Source organism: Zonotrichia leucophrys, chromosome 3 (genome assembly GCF_028769735.1).
Source record: "Zonotrichia leucophrys gambelii isolate GWCS_2022_RI chromosome 3, RI_Zleu_2.0, whole genome shotgun sequence".
Taxonomy (NCBI): Eukaryota; Metazoa; Chordata; class Aves; order Passeriformes; family Passerellidae; genus Zonotrichia; species Zonotrichia leucophrys.
The window spans coordinates 87441796-87459731 of NC_088172.1; the positions used below are offsets into that span (position 1 = coordinate 87441796).

The window sequence follows — 17936 nt, forward strand, 5'->3', positions numbered from 1 at the left end:
AAAAGAGAATTACTATGATCAGACTAATGTGGTTCTTTTCAAACTGTGCTTCTTCTAACATTTTAAAACTGTGTATAAATGAGCTGAAGAGACAATTGCACTGACCTACATGGACAAGAGTAATTAGGTCTCTGTGTGCAGTAAAACAGGCTTCTGTATTTTCACAAGTGATTGTAAGGTGTATGGCCAGCATTAAAATTGTCTGGTATTTATTATGAGAGCATGATGTTTTTTATTTTCTTCTGTTTGCTATTCAGCTATGTTCTCCATTTTGCACCAAAACTCTCTGCGTAAGATACAAGACCTCAAAATTGTCAGAAAGCCCTAGTTGAAGGTGCTCTGTCATTTCCAACAGCAACAGCAAGAAAAGTCTTCGGTGAATTTCAATTTCTGGGAAAAGTTTCTCAGGGAAGATTTAACATTTCAGTGTTTTAACAAGAATTTCCTAGATTTTAAGCCAAAGTACTAACTAGTCTGTGATGCCCTTTGCTGATGGCCCAGCTGCCTCAAACTCCTCTACACAGCACTTCCTTCAGAGAGTATAGAAATGCTTTTATAGCTGTAGTGGCTGGTCTGGGCCAGCACCAAGAGAAAGAACAGGGGCATGTCCTCCCTGCTCTCTTGCTGATCTCTCCTCCTAGTCCTGACTTGGTGTGGGGAACTGCATTTGTCTGAATCAAGTGCAAGGATGCACAAGGATGGACCTAGAGGACAGAGAGACCTGAATTCAGCCTGGGGGGAAGAGAGAGGTGTTTACAGCTGGACAGCTGTAATTTGAACAGCTGAGAGTGAGAAAGAGAGAAAGGGGAATGGCAGTAGATGAAGACTTAGGGAATAGGACACAGAGCAAAAGAAAGGGGAATGGCAGTAGATGAAGACTTAGGGAATAGGACACAGAGCAAAAGGGTAGCAAAACTCAGAAAAATGAAGGGTGAGGGATTGAAGAGTTAGGCGTGAGAAGCAAAACAAACCTAGAAAATGCATGACAGAGGAAATTGGCTCTGTCTGGGTAAGCAGGGTTGGTAACTTGGAGAAAACACATTTATTCTCGCTCAACAAGAATATTCATACTAAGATGAGAACTTGGGGAGTGGATGTTGCAATGAGTTAAATGAGGAGTACAACTGTAGAACAAGGGAAAAAATGGAGAGTGGATCTGTCACCTGTAAACACCTCCCTCAGAGTCCACTGGGCTCATTACAGACACATCTCACTCTGCCCCTGCTGTCAGCAGCGTCCAGGAAACCCACCAGCTAATTGTTCCATCCCTAATGGTCGGCCTTGCAACACAGCACCGAGACGAACTGCTCCCTGTGGTGATTAACTGTGGCACTAATACACATGGAAGAATTTGCTTCAGTGGCTTCAGATGCCCCCATTGCCCTCAGCACACACAGGTCAGCACCAGAGGATGGATCTGTTCTCTTTAATTTTTGCTTTGGTGTTTTTCAAAGTGGTGCAAACAAGAGAGAAGGTGGTTTAAATCCATTCCCTGCCTGGGGAAAAGAGATGTGAAGGCAATTGTTCTCTTTCCCTAGAAAGCTTAAGAGGTAGAGAGCTACTCTGCAAACCTTTACCTTCCAGCAAACCATCACTGATGTCAGGAGCCTGTCCAGGTGTCTCCAAAGGTGCTGCCTATGGAAAGCTGGACAGCACCAGCAGCACTCAGAGACCGTGTCCATCTGCTTGAATTTCTGCTAGTGGTGCTGACACACTAGAAAATTCACCTTGCCTTACTGGTCCAGGAAAGAGCATGTTAGAGCATGTTTTCTTCATATGCAAGATGACAAGAGGCAGAGGGATGGAATTCCTCTTTTTTCATGATTTTTAATATATCCTTGAAATATATGTGAAACATGCAAGTATACTTTTCAGACTACAGCTATATGTTCTTTCTTTTGAAAGAAATGTAATAAAATCCCACTCAGGGATTTCACAAATATAAAGAGGATTGAATATAAAGAGGATTAGAGGAAATAAATGTGGTTGAATATACTCAGGTTGAATATAAAGAGGATTAGAGGAAATAAATGTGGAATTTTACCTAAGTGTGAATTACAAAATGAAGTTCAGAAGAAGAGTGTTTCCTCTATTGTAAAAAACAGCATTATCTTGCCTGTAGGCACTACTGGAAGCAGAGAAGTTTCACTGTACCAGAAACAGAGAAGCAAAATTACCAGCAAATCTACACACTATATTTATGGGATAGTACAAAATTCATCCCTGGCTCATGCAACTTAAATTCAGTTGAAAACAAAGTCGAATTGCGAGGTCTTTGGACATGAGTCTATTGGGATGGATGTGTTGTCCCAGAAAGTTATTAGGAGCAGGATCCTAGAAATTCAGTGAGATCATCATTAGCTGCACAATTGCCATCAATTTCATTAATTCCTTAGTAAGTGCTGATGTGTTCCTCCTCCCTGACTTCACTCAGAAGCACAATTTCAAATCAGTCATCATAAATAGAGACTTTGTCATGAACTGCTGACAGTTCCCAGCACAAAAGCCAACCAAATCCCCCAGAAAATTACATATCACAAAAAAATTTAGAGTAAGAGAAGCTTCAATTTTAAACAGGTGGGCATATAAACAAGCAGGCACCAAAATCAGTTATGCATCTGGCTTTAATGTTAAACTGCAACGAAGTTAAAGCTTTAATATGATCTGAAGATACCTTTAATAATAAACAGAAATATTTTCCAATTTAAAAGTCCACCAGAAAACACATTAAGCACTGTAACACAAGCTAACAAATTTTTAATTTCTAGTTCCAAAGCCCTGTCCGGCCTGAAAGTCAAACACAGAACTTACCTTACCTCACCTAGAGCAGTACGTAAGAGCAGCTGCTTTTTCAGCCAGGCTCCCAGCTTCCCCCCAAGCCCATCCAGTTAACATTTTGCAAATATTTGGCTCCTATCTCAACTGAAATATTCCTAGTTTTAAGAAATACATTTGCATGTGTATATAAAAACATTCCAAGAGAGAAAAAGAGCTCACATGTATCTTCCATCAAATGAAGTGAGAGAGTTTCTCCAGGAATAAAAATATTAGCCCCCATCTCTCCTCCCAAATGCAGAACTTTTAAAATCCTATGCTAAGAAAAATAAACTGAAAGGCAAAAACTCTATGCACTGAAGAGAAAGTCCTGCAAAATATTTCTGTGGCTAGGTATGCCTGTTTCTCCTCTGCATGCTCTCCCAAGTAAGGGTTAACAAACATCAGTAAAGAGTACTCAGCACTGTAGTCACAGGACTTTTCAGCCAGCATCCAAACATTTTCACAACATATTCCCTAAACAAGAAGGGGTGAGACTCTCCTTTTGCACTTACTATTCTTTTGTGTCCTGCAAACAGTGAACACTGCTCTAAAGATAACCACATCTCTGATAAAAGTTACAGAAGAACTACTGAAATATTGGGGAGTGGAGATTGGGGATGACTGGTATTTCAGGATTAGGTATTTTATAACAAGTATCTCCTTGGGGTGGTAGCATGTTTTGTCTGTGTTTGGCCAGCCAGTGGATTAGGGAGGAAATTTCCCTTGCAGATCACTGTACGCTTTGGAAAGACAACACTTAAAATGCTTGTCCATTAGTTACTGATAAACACCTGTGGCAACAGCTGGAAACATGCACAGATTCAGGCATAAAATCCATCACCCTTGCTAACAAGAGTGAAGAAAACTACATTTTCATTGCCCATCCCGGAGAAGCAATAAATAGTCCCTATAACCAAGCAGAAGTGCCAGGAGCAGAGCAGCCACCTGGGGTTATTTACCTGTTTCGGTGTCCCTGGGGACCGCATGACAATAGCAGCACTCCATGAAGATAACGTAGTTCAACATGTTGAAGAACAGACCTGAAACCCCAATAATGAGGACGAGCAGTGCTTTCTCAGTCTTCTGAGGGTTGATAAACCTCTTGATAGCCTCCACGAAGATGCTGAACATGAGTGCAGTGGCAAAGACGGAGTTGCCGAAAGCCCCCAGCACGTCTGCCCGGCTGAAGCCGAACGTGCTGGCCTTGTGCCACTTGACGCGGCTGAAGCGGACGCCGACCAGCCCGATGATCATGGAGATCAAGTGGGAGAGAACAGCAAAAGCATCTGAGGCCAAGGAGAGAGAATTGCCCACGTAGGCGACCGAGATCTCAACGGCGAAAATGGCAAGGCTCAGCACGCACATGAGGATGAGGCGGCTGCTGCGGCCCGAGTAGCGGCCCATTCCTGCGGCTCCCTGCCCCTGGCTCCTGGGATCTGCGGAGACAGCGCAGAGCGGGGAGAGCGCCCTGCCCGCGATCCTGCCCTTCAGCTGTCAGTGCTGCTCACGCCTGGGAGCCACTTTTATAGGAGGCAGTAAAACAATAAATCCGTTTAAAGGGCAGCTCGGTGAGATTTGTCATGTGAAGACACTGTGAGAGCTCCAGTCCTGGAAGTGTCCCACCCTCAGGAGGCATTTTTTCCTACAAAACCAAAAATAAACCTAGGAAGACTAATGGGAGCACCAGCACTTGTACTCCACACAGTGTCCTGAAAAACTGAGTAAGGCCCAGACAGGAGAGCATAAGAAGGTGGCTCAGAATTTTAAGTGGTTAGAAAAGACCTCTCTTTTGCATAAAACTCTCCTCTCATGTCTGTTCCTGCCATTTCTGTTGCCAGTAATTTTAGTCCTGAAAAAGTCTTACTGTACACCTGTGCAAAAAGACATTTGAAATCCATGTTGGGCGGACATGATTTTTAAGAGCACAATAGACATGAACTCTTTGTGAGACTTACTGAAGATGTTGTCCATAGAACAATCTTCAAAGACAACTGCACCAATCTTCCATTTTAGCAATGTAATACAACAACTATTCAACAACTTCTTGTACTCTTAGCACATTTTAACATTGCTCATGTATATGGAGAAATTTTGGAGGCCATTTTCTAAACAAACTGCCAGTAGACATGGAAGATGAGGCTTAACAATAAACCCAAAGCATATTGGTTTTTTCCTATTTTGAAAACCTGTCTCAAAATCTCAGAACAATTCTTATATGCTTGCATGTAGAAGTCAGAGTTGGGGAAAGCACAATGAGAAGTTCAAGCTGCTGACGTCCTAGCTTGTACTTTGTGCCATTTCTAGAAAATAGATCCTAAAGCAGTAACATTTTTTGTTACTCATTGCAGTACCTGTTGAGCTCTGAGTGTCCTCTCATATTAACACAAACTCACCAACTACCACTAATGGCACACCAGGCAGTATGGGCCTGCCAAGGTGTTTTCCTTGAAAAATTTATAATCCAGCTTTTTATTTAAAATGCCCATTTGTGTGCATATATGCACACAGTTAGTTATGAAGTAGGACAGAAGGAAATTACATGAATTACATGCAGTACAGCCATGGAGAGATAAGATAATATTGATAACCTGAGCTGACCAATTGTCCCTGCTGACCTTAGGATTCCCAAGGTGACTTAACTTTAGGTTAAAAACAAACACCCATCCCCACTTTTCATCTGGATTTTTGCTCACAGGGTTTCAACAATCAAAATATTTATGTTCAAAGTCCAGTTTGTTAGAAGCCTCTCCTGCCAACATATGTAATTTTTAACATTTGGTCATTTGCCTATCTACACACTGCAGCTGCGACTCAAGGGTTCCCCTCCTCCTGCCATTTTAAGAACACCATTAAGCCTGGAAGGGTGGATTTCTAGAACTAATTACAACATTGAAAACTGGCACTTACTTATCTTCCTTTTCATCTTCTCACACCACTGTGTCACCACTTCCATCCCAGCTATTTCCACAGCAGTTTTTTTTTCCTTCTTGTATTAAAGTGATGTTTAACTATTTATTTTATTACCTGAACTACAGAGTTTTTTTCAAGTTATTCTCCTTTCAGTGGGTACAGAGGAAGGTCAAGCTTCAGTGGTCTCAAAAGTCCTGCCTTACACAAGGTTCTGATTACCAAAACGAGATAAATGAAGCACTCCCTCTGCGGCAGAGCTAAAATGTTCACCTGTGCTCTGTTTCCAATAAGGAGCTGCTACCATGATGTGAAGGCACTTCCGTTACACCCCCTTTACAATTTAACTCAAATTTATCAGTACATAAGAACTAAAGAGCACCAAAAATTTTGCAATTCTATTAAAAACACAAAGCAGTATCATTTAATCAACAGCAGTGTATTATTCCAATCTACTGGGGGCCTAAAAGTTTTTTCTATAATGCTCAGATTGTGCTTTTGGCAAAAGGATAGCTGACATGGATGTTATCTCTCCCAGGCAAATATTACCCTCATTTTGGAAGATCATCACAGGGCGATCTGCATCTGAGGTATCAATATTTCAGATCCTTCAAGCCTTTTTATGACCAGGAAGAAATATGTTCAGGAAAAGTAAGAGGGGGGGTAAAAAAGAAAAAAAAAAAAAGGAAAAAGCTGGCCTTCTGTGAAATCTGTCTTCAAACAAACCCATTTGTCAGCTCAGAGCAACTCATTTCTAAGAATATTGTGTCAACATGTTTACTCGAAGATTTGATGCAGTCAACTGTTTGAAGGTTGGCTGTTTGTTCAAACTGATAAGGTCAGAGGATGCATTTAGTTTTGCCTTTCCTTTGTAATGAGTTACTATGTGCTTCCACATTCGATTTTTAAAATATGGGTGTTGGAGAACATTTCAGTGGGAACTGTAAGTGCTCATCTCTTCTTAAAAATCTGGTTTGTTCCGCCAAAAAATCTGGGCACATTCCTGCCTCATACCCTGAGACATCCCTCTCCAGGCTACTCTTAGTCACCAACCATTTCAGGCTGTGAAAACATCACTCTGGCGTTATTGCTCACTCTCCTTCCCAAAGCACAACCCCGGCCAGCATTAGAGGCAGCACACCAGGACACAGACCTTCGGGCCACTCATCTGCTTTGCCAACTGTATCCAAAGATAAATGCATGCACAGACAAATCCTTCCCTGAATCCTTTACCCATTACTACACCTCAGAAAATACCTACACTAATGCAAGATTGATGATTTTAAGATGCAATTGAAGCAAACCCTTCAGGACTACTCATAATCCAAAGAATATTACAGAGAATTTCCAAGTTTCAAGCACTCTGAGAAAGCTGATCTAAAATATTTTAAAATTTCTGTGCTTTTCTGTGGAAAAACTGAGGCACAAGGCACACGATCTTAAATCAGACAGGCCAGGTTCAAATTTTAACATTCAAAATTTTGACTAGGAAGGCTGACCACAGGAATCTGGGGAAAAGCAAATATTGTGCATGTCTTTGAAAAACAGAGATCCGGCAATAGCACTCTAAGTCTCCTGCATGCTTTAGACCATGGCTGCTTCATAAAACCAGGTTTTTGGAAACAGGCAACCACGTAGTGTTGGGCCAGGAAGAGTTTGGGGAGGATCTTACAGGTCCACCTTTTTAATGACCAAGTTTTCACTATACTCTTTCCAGGGAAAGGTGTTCATGGAGACAGCATTCAAACATACAGGAGGAAAAAAAGTAAACCAAGTGTGTGTCATCTAACCACTGTTTTGTGCCAGGGCTGCCTCTTTATTTTTTAAAGCCAATCTTGTGCTCAGAGTGGAAGTGATGCTATTTTTAAAATGATTTTGCAACTCTGTAACATCCAGCCTCCTCTGCTAGAGCAACACTTGGTAAGTGTAGGAAAAGCAAAAAAGGTTTTATGAAACATGCACTGAACTTATCTTCAGATTGCCTTTGCATTACTCATTGCAGTATCACTGTCAGACAGCCATTAAAAGGCCAGTTTGCAAAATAAGTAAAACAGAGCTTGGCAAAATATCTGCAAGAAATGGCCGCCACCTGCACCTTACTACAAGGTGTTATTTAATCTTTCAACCTTGCTTTAGAAGGGGGTGAAAATGTGGGAGGTGATTCTTTCCATCTACCTCTGCTCTCATGAGACCCCACCCAGCGTGCTGTGTCCAGCTCTGGGGCCACCAACACAAGAACAACGTACAGCTATTGGAATGTGTGCAGAGAAGGGTGATAGAGAGACCCAGAGGTATGGGGCACCTCTCCTGTGCATACAGGCTGAGAGTTGGGATTGCTCAGCCTGGAGCAGAGAAGGCTTCAGGGAGACCTTAGAGCACCTTCCAGTCCCAGATGGAGCCTACAGGAAACCTGTAGAGGGGCTTACAAAGGCAGGCAGTGATAGCATAAGGGGGAATGGCTTTTGAAAGTCAGCAGGTTCAGGTGAGATACTAGGAGGGAACTCTTGACTGAGTGTGTGGTGAGGCACTGGAACATGCTGTGCAGGGAAGGTGTGGATGTTCCATGCCTGGAAGTGTTCAAGGCCAGGCTGGATGGGGATCAGAGCAACCTGGTCTAGTGGAAGGTTCCCTGTCACAGTAGGGGAGTTGGAGCAAGATGATCTTTAAGGCCCCTTCCAAGCCATTTATGATTTTATGTTTTTATGAAAATATTCCTTGAAAGACCTGGCTTCAGAGACAAGTTTTCTAAAGGTAGTAATTACTATTCCTACAGTAAGTCTCTTTCGCAGCAAGTCTCTACTGAAAAATTTGAAAGCAAAATAAAAAGCAGATGTTTTATCTAGAAAGTAATGTCAGCACGCTGAAGTGTATTGTAGTTTTTATCACATTCTCTCCAACCTTTCAAGCATTTTCTCAATGTACAAGGAAATACATGCACCAAACCAGAAAAAAAGACATGAGCAAAGGATACCTATTCCTCCCTACTGGGCAACACAGAAAAAACCCATCACAGCATGTTACAGCTCACAATACATCTTTATTTTATTGGAGATGTTTACAGAAAAGTCTGTGAATTACTGCTAGCCTAAGACTGACCATTGGGGAGCCAGGTTATGGTCTATGGCTTTGTCTCTGAATTATTTAAAAAGGTCACAAAACTGATTGAAGTTTAAGGGGCTATTTCAGTCTTGTTAAAAAAAGTTCAATTCACAGATAAAGGAGAAGGTTCTTTCATTAGTGATTTAGTAACTACGACCAAAGAGGGTGTAGAACTTGGCAGGGTTTTTGCCACACACACATCTTGCTCCAGGCTGGAGCTCACAGAGTGGCTGGAAGGGTATGCAGAGGCTTTTTGCTCCCATGGATGGAGCACCAGGCTCAAGATCTTGATCCCTGAAACAAAAGGATATTAATAAATAAATATATTCATAAATAAATATTTCTATTAAAAATAAAAGTGCAATAAAGTGGTTTTTTTACATAAGTGATTTATACATAAATCTTAAAACTGCATTAATTATTCTCAAAGTTCCAGAGCTAAGGAAGTAAATATACTGAATTATGTAGGACAGCAGGAGTCTGTACATAAGTGTTATACCCAAAGGCATCTTGCATATCTGTTTTGTATTCAAACCATTTTGATTTTGATCTTGGTATATACCCTCAGTTATATTTTACCTGGCAGTGGTCTTCTTGATCCAATCCTCGCACTCAATTTCCCCACAGAAAGGGATTTGTACAATCTGAAGGGAGGAGAGGAGGGGAGAGGAAAAATCCAACAGTTAAACATGTAGAAAATCATCTTTGTCTCTGAAAGATTCCTAAACCTTCAGATCTCATACACAGATCTCAAACTGGGAAAAGTTCCAATTGTTACTATTGGATTTTAATAGCTCTTCTTCATCAGAGCAATAGATAAGCACAGTCATCCCTCCACAGTGCAGTACGGAAAATCCTACACAAACCCAAAGCATCATTTAAATTTACATCTTTTTTTTTTTTTTAACTAAGTACATATTTCTTCTGTGCAAAGTATAAACACTCTTTTTTATCAAATGTTCTGTTTTTCAGGAAAAGTTTAAAATTTTCAAACTACTGAGCAAATGCTCACTTTATACACTGTAAGACAGTGCCCTAAAAAAGTTCCCATTTTAATTCCATTACTATGAATTTTCATTTTTTCTGAGCATACATTATTTTAAGAAAACAGAACTGCCAACAGCACTTTTCTCTGGAGGGGCATGGGGGTGGGTGTGCAGCTTCCTGCTCTTCCCTTCACTTAGCTTAACTGAAGAAAATTGAGAGAGTAAGGCTGAAATAATAATGTCACACACTCCTCTCTGTACTACTCTTAGCTATTGGAGCAGATCTCTTGCCCCTAGTTTCATATTCAATTTTACTTTTTTTTTTTTTTATTTTTAATGGACTTTCACAGAGAAAATTCAGTTTGCTACCTAGAGGTAGCATTATTGTTAAAAAGACACCCCCCACAAACATTTGAACCATAATGAAATGCTGATAGCTGAGGGCAACCTCAGCTACTAAATTCAGCCTTCATTCATTTTAATTCTATCCAAACTGTGAATAAGGTTTTTTCAGTGCATCTTTCTTTCACCTAATTTACATTCTTACTGCAAAATTCTCAATTTGTCATTAACTGGCCTTTAGTAGACTTCACTTTACAGCTTCACTTTCTTGTAACTGAAAAAAGGAACTATTACCACTCTACTACACTGTTCTTGCATTAATCTTTCATTAGTGAAATGAAAAACAGTCCACATTTTTAAAGAGCTAAGAGTCTGCAATTCCATTAAGGGAAAAACAGCAGCAGGAATTAAACAGGAACACTTATTTAATCTTAAAAATTTTCGTCTTAAACAGCAGTCAGTGCTAATAGAGCGCACTTTCCAGTAATTCCGAATACATATGCTATAAAATTATGTTAATACAACAAATATAGGTAGAGAGTGAAACAAACACCAAATGGCAGATTTTTTCAATTTTTTTTCAATTCAGATATGAAGCTCATAATAAATTCATATAACCTAAGTACCAAAACAGTGGAAGTGGCCGACATGGAATATATAATAATTTGTTCACATTTCCAAGCTTAACTACATTTAGATTACATTAGAATTCTAAGCATTATAAAAACAGCTTAATTCTCTTTGTCATATCTAGAATCTAGCTGCACACAACAGTGAGTGCTGGACATTGCTAAATCAGTCCCTCCTCTGAAGTTCATAATTATTCCTTTAAATATTGTTCCAAATTGAATTTAAGTGCAATAGAAATAAAATAGTATAATGGAAGGTCAAACCTAACCAGGAATAACTTTAAATTATTTTGAAGTTTAACAGAATATTTATAGATTCTTGGCACTTGAACATTTTTCATCAGGAAATTTTCAAAGCGGATCTAATTGGTACACAACCCCCTGATCTCTCTCTATAAAATACACAACCTTACTAACTAATGTTGGGGATCCTATCTCTTGAACGCACTAATCCAAACACATAAACAATCTGATCTGTGACAGAATTTAAGGGTTAAAAATTTCTCTCACCAGTTCTTTGTAAAAGAAACAGCAGCTCAATTCTGTGCTGAAGACTTAATCTCTCATCTAAACTTCAGTACCTTTTCACAGATGTTTACTTCAGTAGAGCTCACTCATCCACATGATGGATTATTTTTACTATAAATCCAAGGAAGTTACCGACTTGCAGTAATTCTTAACGAACTCAATGGCTTCTACTCAGGTCATAAAGGTAAAACTTCCTTGACGTAAAAAGCTTGTACTTTAAACTCTTACCTGGACACTTATATGAGACTTAGTAAGTGTTTTGTCACTGCATTAGAATGACAGTGAGGTTATTGTAACCTGAATGAAATGTTTACAATACTCTCTCTTACAAGCATACTCTGATAAAGCCATTACTTTTAATGGATAAAAAGGGTGTGAAGCGTAAGAATAGAAGTGGTAAATCCCCTTACCTTTCCTGAATCAAGCTCTTTTTGAAAGTCCTCCATATTACTGGCCACCACCATATGACTTTTTAGGTCCTCAGATGCTCTAAGAAAAGGAAAAAAATTCAGTCAGGGCAGATTTATTCACATAAACTCACTGGCCCAATGAGCTGAGTTTTCAGATGTCTTTCTACTACTGATCCTCAAGGAGGTAAAATTTTGATTAATTGCTGATGAGTTGCCACACATTTCACTGTGCTCATTCGCACTGTTGTGCCCATCAGTTAAACACTGACCTGAAGCAGACAGAAATAAATACCATAGATGTGTATTTTGCTTTTAAAATTATCTTCTAAATCTAAATCACAAGATGCTTTTGAACTAGGTAAAAATATTCTGCCTGTAAACAATTTTTATCACCAGAGAAGGAAATAGAAAAGCTCATCTGCCACAGTGCCATGTCAACATCCTGTTCTTCTCAGTGGACTTATGAGCAACAATCTGCAGTGAAGACCTGTGAGGGATTTTGGTATTTGCAATAAGGGCAAAAAATAGTTTCAAAAGTATTTGATTGCTTACAAGAAAGCAATCCTGTGAAGGACAATAGGGTCTTAAAATACACTTCTGGATACAGAACTTCAGCTACTGAAGTTACTTGGACAGCTTTGTGTCCTTCAAAATTCTGCACCAAAAGCATCTTTCACAAAGGAGTCCTGTACACAGGATCATAGAATTATTTAGGCCGGAAAAAACCTCTAAGATCGAGTCCATCCACTAAACCAACACTGCCAGGCCCACCACTAAACCAGGTCCAGAAGCACATTTATTTATATGTTTTCTGAACACTTCCATGGATGAGTATTCCATGACTGTGCTGGGCAGCCTGTTTCAATGCTTCACCAAAGCTGCAGTGAATAAATTTTTTCCAATGCCCAATCTAAACCTCCCCTGGCTCACCCTGAGATCATTTCTTCTTATTCTGTCACATGTTACCAGGAAGAAGAGACCAACTCTCACCTGACTACTCCTCATTCCAGGTAGTTGTAGAGAGTGATAAGGTCCCCCCTGAGCTTCCTTATCTCCAGAAGAAACACCCTTCCACTGCCTCAGCCTCTCTTCACAGGATTTGTGCTCTACACCCTTCACCAGCTCTGCTGCCCTTCCTTGGGCACTGTTAAGGTCATTGGTCACATAATGACCAATGGGTCACACCTATTTATGGTGTGTTTATGGTGTATCTATTTATTAATAATACATGTGAACTCATGGATGTATTTTTTAAAGTAAGTTCACAACCTTTTACCTTCTGTTTCTTAAGAACAACAGGCAGCTCATATTGCTGAATGTGAAGGAGTTTAAGAGGTAGAACATTATACAACACAAACAGGAAGATGAGCCTAACCTGTCCTTCTCCACAGATAAACCATTAATGTGAGAAGTTCTTCTGACAAATGAAGGGCATCTGTGATTAGCAGAGCCATTTGCTGTAACTCTTAGTTTACCTGCTGTAAAGGTTTGCATGGATCTCCTCCAAGATCTGTTTAAGTTTCTCTTCTGCTTCATGTTCAGACAATGTCAGCTTCTGCCCTGTGTCTCTTCTCACAGCTACAAACTGTTGGCTCTTCATGTCTCGTGGTCCCACTTCAACTCTGACTGGGACACCCTTTGTGGAAAAAAAGAATTTGTAGTTAGGATGAAGAAGGAATTCTCACAATAGTTCATTGTCTCTCTGTGGCTTTTTGTTTGTTTTAAAGTCCAGTCTTAGTATAGACCCACTTGATATATTTAAGTTTCTTTGGAAAAAAAATCACAATATATTCCAAAGCTTTAATGAATTTCTGTCCTTCCCACCCACACTCTCTTCACTTGTGCATTCTACCCGGCTTTGCTAGCTTGGAGACTGCATCAGTGCCAGCATGCAAGTAATACTAAAGCACTGCTGAAACTGCACTAAGTTATCCCACATACTGCAAATCAGATTTTTTAAGTCTGAACAATTAAGACTTCCACACTAATTATAATGTTCTAGTTCACCCAATAACACATTTAATTCTGTTTTCAAAGAATGCTTTCAATAGCATTCAACAGGTTTTGTTTTAACAGCAAACAGCAAAAGTTCTGCTAATTACAGCCCTAATATCAACATTAATTGCATTGAATATTTGACTACAAACAGCTAATTGTTTTAGCAAAGTAAGTAATTTCAAGTAATTCAGAGTTCATCAAAGTTTATAATATCAAAGTTGATAAACTTTGGTGGTAAGATGTAATTTCTCATCCCCCTTATACCATCAGGCAAAAAGATTTTCCATGTTACTGAAAAGAGTCAGTTAAGAGTCTACCACGTAATTTATTTTCTCTACATCCCAACCTGTATCCCAGAGGGTACACATTCTTCCACAGGAAATGAAAAGAGTGAATAAAAATACATTTGGGAGGACTGTTCCCCCCCTCTCCCTCAAGGAAATTGAATCAGTAGGTTTATAAGCTAAAACCACTCCACAGTGTTCAAAAGATGATCAGGAGAATCAAAACCTGTACCAAGCTTTCTATGCACTGTGTACTGTGGAATCTCCTCAGGTTCACAGCTTCCAAGTGATTCCCTACACTCCCTCTGCCTCCACTACCTTAATTGTGCTAAAAAGGTGAATAATACAGTAAAATCCATCTGATCAATGAACTATCTTCTACTACATCTACTATCTAATACATAAAGAGCTACTCAAAACTGTTTTTAACAAGCAATTCAAACTGAACATTCTAGTTTATGCCACAAAGCATTGTTTCCACAATAAAAACTTGGAAGGGAGTATCCAGTACTTCTATTTGTAATATTACTAAGTGAAAGAATAGTTCATGGTCCCTTAGGAAGATTTCCCAAGAAAGCAGTGGAACTAGTACCAGACAATACAAAAGAAGTACCACTGACTTGGTTCTTTTAGGAAGTAACATCAGAAGTCTGCTACAGAAACAAGTGCATAAGGCAAAATATTTTCAGTTAATTCTTTTACTTCTTATTCCAGCACCTTTGTATTTTTTACCCTACAAAATTCCTTATACACTCAATAAAAGGAGTGTTTTGTTCCTGCAGTGATCCTGAAGTTGCAGTTTAGGTATTATACTGGACACATTAGTAGATTTTGTGAAAAACATCAAGTTTACCCTGTGCTGTGTGCCTCCTTGAAAAACCTAATTTTATTTAGAAAGTTTTCCAACATAGCTTCACAGTACTAGAGGTCCATTAAAAAAAAAGGTTACACAAAGGGAAGAGAACCTTGAGACAACAGGAATTTTGAACAAACTGGGTGACTTCTTTCAGGTTACTTGGAAGATTAACATATTGAAACTGATTTTACATTCAGAATAAAAATAAGATTCCAAACCAACACTCAACACGTAATTCAATTTTTAACTACCATTATTACCACTGTTTTATTCTGCTCACTATTTCTGTTTTATAAAAGCCTCTTATATTAGAGGAAGCAGAATTGTTCCTCTCAAGTGCTATATGAGGGGAACATGGTAATATTGAAACAAAAAAATTGCTCCTTTCTTTTCTGACACTGCAGGTTTATCTTCTCTGTTCTGCTATATGCACAGAAGGCTCTGCTGTGAGTCAGGACACACTGAAGTATTAGTACACATTTCTAAAAATGCAAGTAATTTATGCTCCTAATTTAAATTTCTAGGTATATAAGTAGAGCCCTGGAGGTTTAAAAATCCCTAATGACATGCAAATCCTAGCAAACAGAACAAGTCTGTGAAAACACTTTTCCTTCATTTATTCACTAAAGTGATCACTGATTATCAGGCAGCAGATTTTGATTTACAGAACACATCTGCTTTCAGAACAGAGGGCACACATAGCATACCCCATATATTCCCCTCACATAGGCTTCAAAACCCCTCCTGGAAAGAAAAGTACCTTTAGTTCCCAGTGGTTGAACTTCCAGCCAGGTGAGTAGTTGTCTCTTAAATCAGCCCGGACACGGATGCTGACAGCAAGCAGCCTGCTACGATATTCATTGCATTTCTTCAACAGAGCCTCTCTGTCCTCTTCAGAAAGGGAGTTTGTGATACCACAGGGAATAATTACAACCTGCAATAGAACAGGACATGTACTTTCTGCTACAAAAAAAAAAAATTAGCTCATAGTTATAAAAAACTTGAAACCAATATTGTGGCCCTCTGTCCCAGTAATTTCCTTCATGCTCTCAGAAATGAAGGACACATTTCACTTTTCATACTAATGGCACACGTAACATTACTTCAAATGGATGAAATATCAAAGGGGACTGGTTCACCACAAGTATCCTAATGACTTGTATAAACTTCACACAGCTACTCTCTAACTAGACAGCTCCATCTTATATTAAGTCTTCCAGCTGCCTGACATGAAACACTTATGAATTCCAAGACAAGAAAGGAAACTAAAGCAGTTTAAGGCATTTTTACACACCTGAATACAGGCTACACGAGGTGGGAGTACCAATCCCATGTTATCTCCATGAATCATTGTCATTACGCCAATAGTCCGAGTGGTAATGCCCCAGGAATTCTGATAAGCAAACTGTTTTTCTCCTGGCTTCTTGGGGTCTTCAAACACAATTTCAAACATCTTTGAGAAATTCTGCCCTAAATGATGTGATGTTGCTCCCTGAAATAGATGCACACAGAAAATTCTATTCAATGGAAAGTTAAGTCTATCAAGCATCAGTTTAAATATTTAATCTTCCTATATTTAATGAGAAAAATATTATATTATTATATTATAGATTATTATTATTATTATTATTATTATTATTATTATTATTATTATTATTATTATTATTATTATTATTATTATTATTATTATTAAGTAAATACCTGGATAGCTCTTCCACTGGCAGATATAAATGCCTCTAAAGTGGTTGTATAATCCCCCCCAGCAAACTTCTCCTTCTCTGTCTTTCTTCCTTTCACAACAGGTATTGCCAAGAGATCCTCATACACCCGAGCATAGAGATCAAGTATCTGCAGCACCTATGAGAAACAAACGATCTTCAGAATTACTCAGTATTTAGCATTTGTTAAATCTTGAAATATTTTTATGTGACAGAGTCTGAAATCTCCAAGATTTAACACTTTCTCAAAACTATGTTTAGAAACTAAGATTTTTTTTCAATTACTTCAACCTTTAGATATTATTTTCCCTGAGTCAAAAAGCAACAACTACAAGTCATGACAGAAAACAAGGAAAAAAGTTTTAAAACTGGACAAAGAAAGTTTTAAAACTTCTGGCCATAAACACGTGGATGCATTATTTAAATTTTTAAGGAAAACTGATTTTTAAGTATTTTTAAGAAAAAATTATTTAAGGTAAGCACCCACTATATATCACACTCTTCAAATTCCCCATATTGTTTGTAGAGAATGAAGCACCAGAAATGAGTTACATCTGAGAAAAAAATGGGTTCTAATAAACTTGGCATTTTTCACGAGGGCACTCAAAAAAAAGATATATCCTTGAGATCTCAGTACAAAGATTTGTTTGTGTTGCTGTGGAGTAAGGTAACTTCCTGAAAGGAGAAGCACCAGTGCATTTGTTTTTACCTCCTCTGCTGCCTCTTCATATGTGGCAAATGCTGTGTGACCCTCCTGCCAAAGGAACTCACGAGTGCGAAGGAAAGGCTGGGGATGTTTGAACTCCCAGCGCTGGAGGGGCAGAAGCAAACAAAATTAACACCCTGAAGTGTCAAATTATTCTTACAAATAATGTTTATAAGCAAGTATGAGAAAACATTCAATAAAGATAAAAAAGCCAACTAGTCATATTTCTACTTAATACAATCAACCACATACATTGATAAAGAATGTTTTATTAGAAACACTGAGAAAAACATATCCTATAAACCACGGTAACAATTTTGCTTTGAAATATGTGCTGTGATCATTATGATCATGCCAAGCCCACAGAGAATAACTGTCCTACACTGCACTTGTGATAAGAAGAGGTACTCAGGAATTGTGTACACATACCACAACACTGCACCACTGATTAAGCTTGATAGGAAGATCCCTGTGTGACTGCACCCACTTTGCATAGGAAGGATACATTACTGTAAAAAGAAAGCAGCTTTGAGTCTCCACACAATAAAGACATTTATGTCAAACTTTTCCTTTTGCTACATATAAGCTTAACATTCTCTGCTGTGAGAATCATGCTTTCATGTTTCAGTTCCTTTAACACAGATTTTTTTTTTGTC

General features: G+C 38.9%; 1 protein-coding gene across 6 annotated transcripts in view; it reads right to left on the bottom strand.

The window, feature by feature from the left end:
* Positions 1 to 8741: 8741 nt before the first annotated feature.
* EPRS1 (glutamyl-prolyl-tRNA synthetase 1) overlaps positions 8742 to 17936 on the bottom strand; it is a 37498-nt gene continuing 28303 nt past the window's right edge. For all 6 annotated transcript variants that reach the window (XM_064709152.1, XM_064709150.1, XM_064709147.1 and 3 more), the window contains 9 exons: positions 17710 to 17789; positions 17284 to 17385; positions 16558 to 16713; positions 16151 to 16348; positions 15617 to 15790; positions 13194 to 13354; positions 11719 to 11797; positions 9403 to 9467; positions 8742 to 9117 (listed from right to left, as the gene is read on the bottom strand). In XM_064709152.1, the coding sequence (XP_064565222.1) occupies positions 8967 to 9117; positions 9403 to 9467; positions 11719 to 11797; positions 13194 to 13354; positions 15617 to 15790; positions 16151 to 16348; positions 16558 to 16713; positions 17284 to 17385; positions 17710 to 17789 (1166 nt within the window). In that variant the 3' untranslated portion in view covers positions 8742 to 8966. The remainder of the gene's footprint in view (positions 9118 to 9402; positions 9468 to 11718; positions 11798 to 13193; positions 13355 to 15616; positions 15791 to 16150; positions 16349 to 16557; positions 16714 to 17283; positions 17386 to 17709; positions 17790 to 17936) is intronic.